Here is a 12,019-nt window from a genome sequence, read left to right as displayed (position 1 = left end):
AATTTCGCTCAAATCAACGGTAGAACTTGGATGGTTCGAACTCGAAAGGAAGTGATACCTAATGCACGTGATGTTGATGGGATAAAAGCGTCGATTCGGATAAACCGGGAGTTCGAATTAAGCGAGTTGACGTAAATGGGGTTCTAATGTGAGAGGAGGTCGGTGAAAAACAAATATAAAAAAGCGTCATTATTTCGCAGTGGCCGAGCGAACACTTGAAACCTTACCAACCTCGGGAGCGCAGCGCTTTCGCAGTGTCCGTTATTTCGTTATACCGCGCGCGCACACAATAAGCGAGCAGCGCCATCAAAGAAGACGCACACGAATGTCGTGCCTCGCCGTAATCGCTCACAGCCCACACAAAAACAGCGCGCGTCGGCTTACGCAGTCACGCCAGGCGCCCGTCAGTCACAAGCGAGTGCGCACAGACAGAAAACAAATAGAAGGGGGGGGGGGGGGGGGGGGGGAGCACCTCCACGCAACGTCACGCCCCAGATACACCTGCTCACTGGCCTATTTAAAAACGAATTCCAGGCCTTCGACAAGAAAAAAAAAAGGACAGACCACACACGGATGCGAAAAAGCCAGAAATACAACGCGAGAGCACAGACTATTCCGCATCAAACACACGCCCCTTTTCAGTGAATGAGAGGAAAATTTCATTTTCGACGCCCGACGCTCTAGCCAGAAAAAAAGGCAACTGTACGGACCAGGACACCGGTGCCACCGGCGACGCGGACGCCAGCAACTCGGCGCTCCAAATTTTCGATCTCAATAAACCGAAGGCAAACGACGAAATTTCCACCGCACAGAAAAGCAACGAGTTAAAAACCACGCAATGATGTCATACAGGAAGGCGGCAAAAGCCCGAGTTTCCAAAATGCGAGCAGCTAGGGTGGGCCGCATAATGCGACGGGAGGGGGCACAGCTTTCGGTTTCCACTCCAGTTCAACCGAACCGCTTCCGCTGGCTTTGCCGTAGTTGTGCGGCCGATCGCATCCGGCTATGGCATTAGTCAATCGAGGACCGCGTCGGCCCCGATGACGTCGCGTCTGCGCCGGACGTCAGAGGGACATCGAACGCCAAAGATAACAAAACCAAAAAAAAAAAGACTGCGCGACACACACGTGGGGGCTCTCTCTGGGTAAATCTGTATAGCGCTGGACCACTAAACACTATGTAGTAAGCTAAAAACCTTAACAAATTCCGCACTTACTATTAAAGTCAAAGCTCGCTAGTTACTGGCACATACATACCGGTCAAGAACTTTGTGAGCGTTGATAAAAGGCGTTATTTCCGGCCAACGAAACTTGGCCTCTGCTCATCGATTTGAGATGCAAACACCTGCCGCGCGGTGCCTTTGTTCGTGGCTAATAGAAGATCTAAGCTTCCCTGGACACAAGACAGGCAGATGTATCTCTGAGTTACGCTGAACGTAACTATATCATTCAAACTACTCCTGAACGATATGTGTAGCTTACAGGATACGGTACACTGCAAAACTTACAATGTTCGAGTCACGCAACTATTGTCAGGGGCAACGGAACCTCGAGAGCACTGACACTCCCGTGAGGTGCGAACAGGTAGCGCCGGGGAAACAATAGGCAGGAACTCTCGCGGGCACAGCTGTCAGGTCAAGCGGGCTCGGCAAGGAGCCCTACCCGCCGCCTTTCCTTGCGAGCTGTCAAAAAGGCGGCAGCGGCGGAACAACTCCAGCGCGAGCGTGGCAGTTCAATAACCCGGTGCCGAGCGCTGGAACCAGAACGAAAACAACACTAAGGCCGAGCGTGTTTTCTTCTCGCTGCTTTACAACCTCGGCATTCGGAACATCCGAACGAAAAAAAAATTAAAACTCTGAAAACTGTCGCAGTTCAGCTGAACACACCTCAACCGGCTGTCCGAGAGATCCAGCGCGTTTCCTAATTAGCCTGCACAGTTATCTGGGGGGATGCTGCGGATGCTACTAAGTCCTCTCCCTTTTTTTCCACTGTGTCTGCTTACAAAAGAAACGTCGCGAGCGCAAGCCAGTATGAGTATGTGCAGGGAAAAACACAAGCACAGCTGCTAACGCATCTTTTCTACTGGCCGAACAAACTGCCCGGCTTACATGACGGAAAAAAGTCGACACTCCGACAGTGAAACCGGCGATTCAAACGCAAAAGTCGCGCTCGAAAACGCCGCACGCGCGCACGAAAGTAGCAGCCGCACGACGGTTCGCGACCGGACGAGGCGGAAATCGCCGGCGACTGGGAAAAGTCACAGAGGAGAACGCAGCAACGGGAGAGCGTCGTCCTCTGAGCAGCCTCCGACGCCGCCGTCGCTACACAACACAAGAAAAAATGTTTACCTCATGTTTCCGCTTTCTCCGTTCCGTGCGGCCGCACTGGCGTCGCCGATGGGTCATTTAAACGTCCAGCGTCCGGCCGGCGGTTAAATCCGAACGGTTCTCGTCGATTTTCCTCGGTCCGCTCCGGCGCACACAACTTTCCCAATCCTTGTGGCGGATCGCTCGCCGCTCACGCTCGCACAAAACTTCAAGAGTCGTCCGCCGCCATGTTGATAACAACAACTGAGGCACGCCGGGTAATTTTTCTTGGCTTCGGCTACTTTCTTTGCTTTTGCTTGTCTTTCTTCGAGGTGACGCACCGGAAAACCCTCGATCGAGTGACGAGTTTATTGCCCAAGTTTCAACCAGCAGCATCGCATGAAGGAAAAACGTCGCGTAAAAACTAACATGCCAGACGTGCCAGTTTTTAAGAATCGATACATAAACGGCACGCGTCAGTAAAATAAAAGCTTCGCGTCGCATGCACAAGGAGGAGCCACTTGCTTCGCCGTCGTCCATGATGCCTTCGCAACGTCACACGGCGGCTTGCGGCTGGTGATGTGCAGTGTGCGAGGACGGTGCCGAATAACTTGTCATCGCTGAGCTTCACATGCTAGCCTAGCTAAACCAGCGTCGTGGCCATGACTTACATCACAAGCTGGGACGAATTCGCGAAAGCTGCGGAGAGGCTTTACCTCGCCGATCCGATGAAGGTGAGAGGTGTAGAAAACTCCCGCAAAGCCGGCGTGTGGCATGTCGACTTTTGCGGGTCTCGCAAAGTGTGTGCAAACCCTGGACTGCGGACGAACCAACGACGAAACTACGTTTGAATAATTATCCTCGTCGAGTTTTGCGCTCTTAGCTAACTCCATCTGCGAACAAAGCTTCTCAATACCCTGCGTCCGCAGATCCAGATGTTGTGCGGCCTAAATCGACATTCCGGCATGCGTAATTATTTTGGTACACGTGTTACAACTGAAACTGTGCCGTCTTGGTTCGTATTCCACAGGTCCGGTTTCTGCTCAAGTACAGGCACAGTGACGGCAAGCTGCAAGTGAAAGTTACAGACAACCAAGTGGTACGTAAAGCGGAAAACGCCGTCTTGAATCGTTGCCAACTCTTTCGATTGTAAGCGCTAGTACTGTACGCCGGCAAACTCTCGTTTTAGTGTTGCTGCTTTGTAATAGCAACGGCAGTGTGGGAAAATACGTTGATTAGCTTAATCACGTCAACGCTGTGACTGCTGTGCCCACCAGCCATGGTGCCGCTAACATCTAACATTGTTGAATTGTGTTATGTTGTTTGCTATGTCAAGGAAGTCAGCTGCTTTCGCACTCATTCGAGAAATAGTATGTTATCAACCTACCACAATGCTGCGTAGTTAGCAATACCAGGGAAGCCCGCTTTTCGTTCAAGGTTCGCTAGCGGAACCGTCTGTTATCATGCCATCGCGCCTGTCATTATCGCTAACCGCATTGTTCCGAATAAATGTTTATGCATTCTCCCCCCCCCCCCCCCCCTTCCCGACAGTGCCTTCAATACTTGACGGAACACTCCCAAGATGTCAAGAGGATAGAAAAGTTAACCAACCTGTTGATGAGGCACATGGCTTCAAAGGAACGATGATCGCGCGGCACCTCAACGCCTTGCGTCCTGTACAGCTTTCATGCCTGTCGCTTCGCGGAGATATTTGGCGAAGCGGCTCTGCGCTTGTTATGGGGGTGACAGACGTTCTCCATTTAACTCTCTTATGTTGAATACTGTTTTGATTCCAGACCGCGAGTGGTTGGCGCTCGGGGGTATTAAGGCGAAGATTTCGCAAAGCCTGTGTATAGACGGCACTGCCTAGACATGTTGTTTTGAAGAACTGTGAGCAACTCTGAGGCGTTGATCCTTTCAGGAAGCCTCATTTGTGAGGGTGCAAACCAGCGACCGTGGCTTTGTGCAAAATGAGCTTGTTTCGGGGGTCGTTGGGAGGGGTTAGCATAAGATGGCACTCACCAGTCGACTTGTCTGCCGAAAAACAAACATATTGGCTGCCAAGGACAGGACAGGCTTGCTTAAAAGATGGGCACTGCTAGTAGACGGGTGTGGTTCAGGTTTTTGTACAGTTCGTATTTGCAGCTTGTTTGGAGCTAATGCATTTCAAATGGAACTAGCAGGCGTTTCTGTGCTCCTGTCATGCAAACCTTTAGTGGCTTATCTGAATGTGAACACACGATTGCTGCAGCCCTGCCGAGATCAAATGCCCAAGGCAGTGTTTTCCAGCAGTCCTGGAACTGCCCCTTTATTTTTCCGGTATAAATACGTATGATGCCTAGGTTGGTGAAAGTTTCTCATCATTACACGAGTCCATGTTTTAAAGTCAATAAACAGCATGTCAAACCTCATATTGCACAAAATGTGGCCCATTTGTGAAATGTAGGATGGACTGCACCAGCAGGAGATGGAGCAAGGCTGACTCTTACTGATGTTTACTGGAAGAATGACCCAAATTAAAAGTGACACGTAGTTGCATCTTCATAGAACACAGCATGCGAGTGCCACAAGAATTGGCTAATCAGGTCCAACTGAAGAAATGGCAACTTTTTGCCGTACAGGTGATCTCGTGTAGTGCTAATAATATGTCTGACCACATACAGCTGTTCGCTAGGCTTAAAAGAATTTCTCACCGGCTTGTCAGTTGCATGCTGCATTCTGACTGAAAAGGAGCATGTGTTCAATCCATTAAGTGGCACATTGTCACTCTTGTGTGATGCTAAAGCAACCAAGCACACAAAAAACGCGACAGAGAGACATTCTTGAAGCCTTGCAAATAGCTAAGCATGGTCCTGATATGCGAGTTAGAGTGGTTTCAGTTGGTGTGTGATAAAAAGTTTGGATTTCTCAGTTTGGCCAGATTACCCAATTTTTAGTGGTACTCTTGTCATGTTCCATAGGGGTTGCAAATGTGTGACACATTAATGGAAAGGCTGTGTTCAACCTGCCTGCTCCTCTTTCCTTTCCTGTTCCTGACCATGCTGTACCAACTGGCTGTGTTCACTTCACAATCCTCAAAACTCTTTACTTTTAAAAATAACCTTTATCACTTAGGAACACTTAACTACATGCACCAGTAAACAACCAGCATACTTTGCTAGGTCATGTTTTGAAAAGCAGCTAAGAAAAAAAATAGGAGGGGAATGCTTAACTCCATTACAAGTGTGGTGCAATAGTGTAGCGCCATTGGGTGCCCGAGCATAGCGAACTTCTGGCCTGGTTACGTCACGAGTCGCGAATGGTCATATGATTCATACACACATACACAGTTGCCACATGCAGCATCAAGGCACCCCCATATACCAGAACTCCACTGCATACTGCCTACGCTGTGGCGTGACATAACGGCGTCAGTGCAGAATAGTCCTATGAGCTCCCTGCATAAAAGAACTTTGGTTGTTCACATTGCACAAGCAGCTGCACAACATCCCACAGCACAAGTGCGAAAGATGCAGTGTGTATATTACAGGTCATCTGCAGACCATGACTGCACTGCATCTTTGCGGGCAAGCACCTTTTCGCTCCAATTCACCCATGATAAGCTTGAACTGCAAAGTTGAACAGACTCTCTAAGACTGCACTGAAGTTTGAAGTCCGCTTTTTTACTAGTTGGGAAACTTCACCAAAGTTCTGTATACATACAGAACTAGCCACTTCTCGGAGGGAGTAGTGTTAATTTACTGGGGTAGCCAGCCACCATCCTCCCTGCTCCCCTCATAGTAGAACATCTGCACTTGGAGAGGTTACCATGCTAGGAGTGTCACAATGAAACTTTTCATTTAACAAAGCTGCACAAACTAGATTTCACTTGCATAGTATTGCACATGAATTTTAGCACAGAAAAAAAAAAAACTGATTTGGACATATGTCTACATTTATGAAGTGCATTTACTCGTGTTGTCACAACTGTACAGCCATGTCCAATGCCTTGTGTGTGCAAATGATGCTGCAGTTTTGTCAAATAGGCTGGACCCCTTACTGACACAAAGTGGTCACTCTATGCGGAGAAGAAAGCTCTTCTGTAGCATTACACAGAACCTGTACAACCAGTAGAAAAGCATCAAATGACCCTGGCCCAACTACAACACATAGCACAAAGCAAGACTGAGTCTCAAGAGTCTTGGCTTCAGAGGAACAACCTGAAGGAGGCTCTGAAGCCCTGGCACCAATGTTTCAACTTTCCGAATATATAACTTCCTCGATCAGCAAGACACGAGCTAGGAAAGTTGCAGAGTACAAAAGCATCTACAAAAAATGTGGCAGATTTGCCAAACGGCTATCTATGTGCAACTAATGTGATCACACAGCTTGTACAAGTATTTCGGATGCATTCTCCTTCAGCTTAAGCTTATTGTGTCTTAGTTTATACACAATGTGATGAAACGATTATTTCATTTACTCACATAATAGATGCACTTTTCCGTGAAAAAAAAAAATTGTAATTTGGAAGGTGTGTTTACAATGTAGGGCAAAATATTCATTTATTGTACGCCTCAAGTGCCCCTAATAGGGGTGTTACACGAGGAGAATATTACGTAATATGAGAAATATTACCTGAGGGAAAGCATTTACTCGCCTAATTTGCGCACCTTCAATTTTTTACCCAGATTTTTTTCTTTTAAACTTTTACTTGCATATCTCGCGCTCCCTGCTGCGCAAGCACACCAGTATGCACGAGTGTGCGCGCAAGGCAGGCTTAGGCAGATCGGCACGGCCGAAAGGTGAGTGCTGTGAAAAAAAAGTCTAATTCATTTGTAAATTGCTTCCGGCTCGCTCATGCCGGTGGTCACTTTCCTGTAAGAACAGCTGCAAGACCGAACTCCCGTAACCTCCGAAGCGTGCGTCGCGATAGAACCCGAAACTACCGAACCGTTGGCTATTCTGTTTGCCGCTACTTGACCGGGCCGCATGCGAGGGTGCCGTTTTATTGTCTTGTATATCTCCATTTGCCTCCGACTGCTGGCTTTGCGATTGTTTCGTTTTGCGTTTATTGCTTCGAGCTGCGCACGTGCCATCATGCCATCACGCGGGGAACTACATAACCTGGGTCTGGGGTGGGGGTGGTATGCGTCGACTTGTATGTGGAGTCAACTTATTTTTTTGACCAGCGCGGGGAGTGAGTTGTGTGGTCGAATTATACGTGGCAATATAGCATATACATTCCTTGTTTTGACCTTTGTAATGTTTTTTAGGACGTGTTCGTGAAAATTGTGACCCCCTTTTTGAAGACTTAATTTTTAGAAAAAAAAAAGTGCACAAATTACACGAGTCATTAAGGCGCTCGTCTACTGAGCTGGGAGTACCTGGATTGAAACCCGACCACGGCGACTATGTTTCGATGGAGGCAAAACTCAAAAGGCACCCATGTGAAGATCCCCAGGCAGTCGAAAATATTCTGGAGAGCTCCACAACAGCACCTCTTTTTTTTCTTTTCTTCTTTCACTCCCTCCTTTACCCCTTTCCCTTAAGGCTGAGACAGATACTGTGCCATTTCCTTTCCTCAAAACCAATGTTCAATTTTCAATACTGTACACCCTCCAACAAATCAAGGTTTTCTCAAATTTTAATCACTAATACAGGGCAGACATACCATATCTACTTACGTAATTTGCGCACTTTTGTTTTTTTAAACTCTGGCTTCAAATCTCGGGAAGGGGAGAGCTACCAATGCTATCGAAGCGTGCTGGTTCCCGTGCTCGGCTTACGGCCAAAAAAGCCGATCATGCTCAACCCTCACACACTTTAGGTATTACACACTTCGGCTTGGCCATGGCAGTAGCATCGTCCACAAAGCAGCATCCCTTCGCCAAGGTGACGTGGCCATGCCCATCTTCCCAAGCCTGCCTTGCGTGCACCCGCATGCTTACTGGTCTGACACAGCCGGGAGCGTAAAATATGCCAGTAAAAGATTTTTCTTTTTAATAAACCCAGGTTAATAAATTAGGGGTGTGCAAATTACGCAAGTAAATAGAGCATATTATGTGAGTGCATATGCTGTACAAGTAAACAAAGTACTACCAGTCAGGTGTTTCTAATTCTTGCAGTTCCGTTGGACTTGTTGTGTGGACTTTGAAAGCTCACCTTCATCAAAGCATGACATAAGAGCCACATCCTTGCGTATGGTTCGCATTGGAGAAAGGGTGGGCCACTGCAAGTTTTTTGCAGCAACTGCAGTGTCACAAAAAGAAAACCCGTGGTACAATTCACAATTTCTTAGCTTTTATTTACATTCGGCCACAAAGGTCGTAAAGCGCTGCGCCCAGACTGAGAACAGAGTCAGCATGCCAAAGTCATCACTTTCTTACTTAAATACTTGTGTTCCAGTACACCTAGCTTCATATATAGTATATCTTGAATAAATGGCAGTACAGCGTTCCAAGCAAGACTTAAAAAAAGTTTTTTTTTGCTAGAAACAAAAGAACCCGTGGCAAATCTTGTTACTTGGTACAAAGACACCCCTTGCTCTTTATGTTGGCCTGCTTGATGTGTCCAAGATCGCGTGTTTCCCTGGTAAGTTTAAATCCGACGACAAAACGCGTGATCTAGCACTAAACCGGCCAGCAAATTTGCCACTGAAACAATGTCAAGAGTCGAGGGGGAAGGGGGGGGGGGGGGGGGGCTGCACCTTCACGCGTGGCACATTCACTGAGATCAAAACAAAACTTACATAGCTTGCTTGCAATTTCTCGGCAGCTAAAAACCTAAAAGTAAAATCTGTGACGAAAGCTTTGGACACTTGTCTCTGAGCACGGCCATTTCTTTTTTTTTTTTTCTCTGCCGTCCGTCTCCACAAGGCTGTATAGAATATAGAGTCAATATGCACACAACAGAAAAGCCCGTGGAGAGAGGCAGAGCTTTTCAGCGCGACTAAAGTCAATACCTTATATTAAAAAAGACTGGAGGCCCAGGGCACTCCGATATCAAAAGGCAGAGCGGCAGCCAGCGCGCAAGGCAGAGCGTAGTATTTACAGGCTCCCGTGTCGCAAAAGGGAGACAAAGTGCGCTGCCCTATCGCCGCCTCGCCTAGACGCTGAAATCGATGCACAGCTCCTATCTTGATGCTGTGGAGTAAACAAAAAACAGACAAAGAAACAATGAGAGGTAAAAAAATTTCAGTGCTGCATGCTTGTCAAAGACGATATTTTTTACTGTGGTCAAGGAAGGGGCTCAGAACGGAGTAAATATGCTCATTCCAGATTGAAAGCAGCCACCACACTGCCGAGAGTTCCATATTTGGGTGCCACCTTTTAAAAAATTGCTCTGCGCTAACTAATGCCCATTCAAGAGCAAGCACTGCCTACCAAGTAGCATACTATAGTCTATGTTCTTTGAGAAGTAATTTAATTAACACTGGCACTTGCCTGAATTTTTTGTAATTAATGAAAAACTGGTATTACCAAAAGTGGAGCCAAAAAAACTTGCCGGAGGATGCTTAAGGTTCGCCTTCAAGATTTGAACACTATAGCATTATCGGGCCACAGCCGTTATCAGTAGCCCTGCACAGAATGTACTGTTGGGAACAGAAGTGCAAAGCTTCTGTTCCCTGTAGCTGCGCAAGGCTTCCGTAACTGGTACTCCTTGCATTTTTCAGAGACGAATGACGTGACAGAGCCGCGGCAGCCTTAGACTGTGGCGACCACGCCGCCGGCTCTGCCGTCTCACGAGTTCCTCAACTCTCTCACGTGTCAACAATGCACCCCTTGCAGGTTGGAGAAGTAACTGATGGCGCGGCTCAGCGGATGGACAAGCTGTGCGGTCCATCGCTCCTCTAACTTAAAACACTGCCAAAATGAGACAGTGACCCTCAAAACAAATGCGGAACTTGCCCACCCACCAAGCCAAACTGTCGGTTGCTTCTTTGTCCAACAGGTGGCACAGCCTGTCAGTTGCTCGACTCGCGTCTGAAAACTGTACCTGCAGCCAACAGCAGTTTCTACTTGACTCTAGAAAATGCAGGAGAGTACTTGCGCTCAATCAGGCCGATAGTTTGAGGACAGAAATTTTTTGAAATCCTGCATCTAAATACGGAAACTGTTAAACACGGTGGCCACCATTGTGGTACACCTCTAAACAGCTAGCCTGCACCAATGTCACCATGTCTGCTGTGTTTGAGACCATAGTCTATGTTCTAAAAGCATCTGTGGACATATCCACTTCGGTGCACACCTAAATATTGAGAGAGATGACAGCTGTGCGACAACAGCAGACCAGTCTTTGCATTGTCTCTGCTAAAACTGCATTTGCCATTTCATTCAACAGTAGTTCAAAAGTGAACGTTACAAAATAATGCAATAAATGGTGCTCACAATTCGCGTTAAAGCATATTACAGTGTTAGAATGCAGAAATAAACAGCCGTGCCTAGCTTGAAGACAGTGGGAGCTCCTATGCAACTAATGCAATCTGAGACTGCGGTTTCAGAATTCGTTGCTTCTTGGGGCGAGACAATTCACCTAGTTTAAACCGTGTTCATTTGGGCACGTCCAGCTTGGTGGACATTTCCAGAACATGGATCCAGAAGCATAGAGAAAACCTGCACACTTAGAAACAGCAAATCAGGCTGCCTGTAGTCATGGCGTGAACTGGGCAACCGCAGGCGCTCACCGGCGGCTAGGGCAGCGGCTGTGGCTCCAGCAGCGGTTCCGGCAGGCTTGGGCGGCAGCCGCTGGCGCCACTTCTGGATGTCCTCACGCCGCGCGTCAGGCTGGATCTGGTTGCGCACGCCACCCAGCACTGTAGAGGTGGCCTCGGTGGCGACGATGATGCCGGCGGCCATTGTGGGTGGCAGTTGGCGCAGTACACCTCCCACTGCGCCACTCACCCCTTTCTGGCGATGTTCCTGTGAGGCGGCTCGCACCAGCGTGCGTGCCGTGTCTTCGAGCCCCTGCATGACGTTGGCACGCATGAGAACAGGGAACGAGGGAAACAGTTTCACAGAGTTCCTAAAGGGGAAGCTTTGACTGTTCATCAACCACAAGTATGAACTTCCCACCCCATTTAATTTGATTTACAACAAATTTTAATACCTTGTATTCAGTCTGCAACCAAAATATTGACATTTGCACATATGCAATGGTTACTCAATGCAGACCCCTTTTCCCCAATCTTAGAGGCGTGGTATCCCCCATCACCCTTTCCTGCCTCATGAGGGGCTCTTGGCACATGCACGTTAAAGAAGCACAGCACTTGAGAGCTGGAGTAAACCCAGAAGAGGGTTTGGGCACTGACCCCCGCAACCACTTGGTAGGCGTTGTTGACCCCTTCCCGAATGTCAACCGGCTGGGCGTTGGGCCGGGCACGGTGGGGTCGGTTCTGGATCTCCAAGTGGAGACTGGGGCCCGGCGAGAGCATGTCGTACGCCAGCTCGGCCACGCCCTGCACACAGGTCAGCCAGAGGTCAAAGGTCATGCAAGGCGTGACATCATGGAAAGGGAACCACATCAGTGCTTAGCACAAGTTTACAGCAGCATCCGCTGAGGCGGGGCAGCAAGACTTGTGACACTGAACTGTTCTGCTGCTAAGGGTTCAAGCTGCCTGTCACAAGCACGTTAAAGAGCCCCAGGTGGTCGAAATTTCCGGAGCCCTTCACTACGGCGTCTCTCATAGCCTCAGTCGCTTTGGGACGTTAAACCCCCATAAACCATAAACAAACACTT

General features: G+C 48.3%; 3 protein-coding genes across 6 annotated transcripts in view; 1 reads left to right on the top strand and 2 right to left on the bottom strand.

Moving 5' to 3' along the window:
* Window positions 1-2,576, bottom strand: part of ena (ENAH actin regulator enabled) — a 137,257-nt gene extending 134,681 nt beyond the window's left edge. For 2 of the 3 annotated variants that reach the window (XM_077665928.1, XM_077665929.1), the window contains exon 1: window positions 2,348-2,570. In XM_077665928.1, coding sequence (XP_077522054.1) covers window positions 2,348-2,352 — 5 coding nt within the window. In that variant the 5' untranslated portion in view covers window positions 2,353-2,570. Of the gene's footprint in view, window positions 1-2,347 lie in introns of all 3 variants that reach the window. The other variant, XM_077665931.1, reaches the window with a different exon arrangement.
* A 243-nt stretch (window positions 2,577-2,819) lies between these two features.
* On the top strand, window positions 2,820-4,716 carry Srp9 (signal recognition particle 9). The gene is made up of 3 exons (XM_077665932.1): window positions 2,820-3,039; window positions 3,336-3,404; window positions 3,857-4,716. Exons 1-3 carry the CDS (start codon window positions 2,968-2,970, stop codon window positions 3,950-3,952), a joined length of 237 nt encoding a protein of 78 aa, XP_077522058.1. The 5' UTR covers window positions 2,820-2,967; the 3' UTR covers window positions 3,953-4,716.
* A 3,846-nt stretch (window positions 4,717-8,562) lies between these two features.
* Window positions 8,563-12,019, bottom strand: part of Atg2 (Autophagy-related 2) — an 85,137-nt gene continuing 81,680 nt past the window's right edge. For both annotated transcript variants that reach the window (XM_077665917.1, XM_077665918.1), the window contains exons 42-44: window positions 11,592-11,738; window positions 10,968-11,247; window positions 8,563-9,426 (exon numbers count right to left, since the gene is read on the bottom strand). In XM_077665917.1, coding sequence (XP_077522043.1) covers window positions 9,416-9,426; window positions 10,968-11,247; window positions 11,592-11,738 — 438 coding nt within the window. In that variant the 3' untranslated portion in view covers window positions 8,563-9,415. The remainder of the gene's footprint in view (window positions 9,427-10,967; window positions 11,248-11,591; window positions 11,739-12,019) is intronic.

Source organism: Amblyomma americanum, chromosome 5 (genome assembly GCF_052857255.1).
Source record: "Amblyomma americanum isolate KBUSLIRL-KWMA chromosome 5, ASM5285725v1, whole genome shotgun sequence".
In the NCBI taxonomy this organism is placed as follows: domain Eukaryota; kingdom Metazoa; phylum Arthropoda; class Arachnida; order Ixodida; family Ixodidae; genus Amblyomma; species Amblyomma americanum.
The sequence above is the reverse complement of the archived record's forward strand: the minus strand, read 5'-3'. Positions and strand labels throughout refer to the sequence as shown.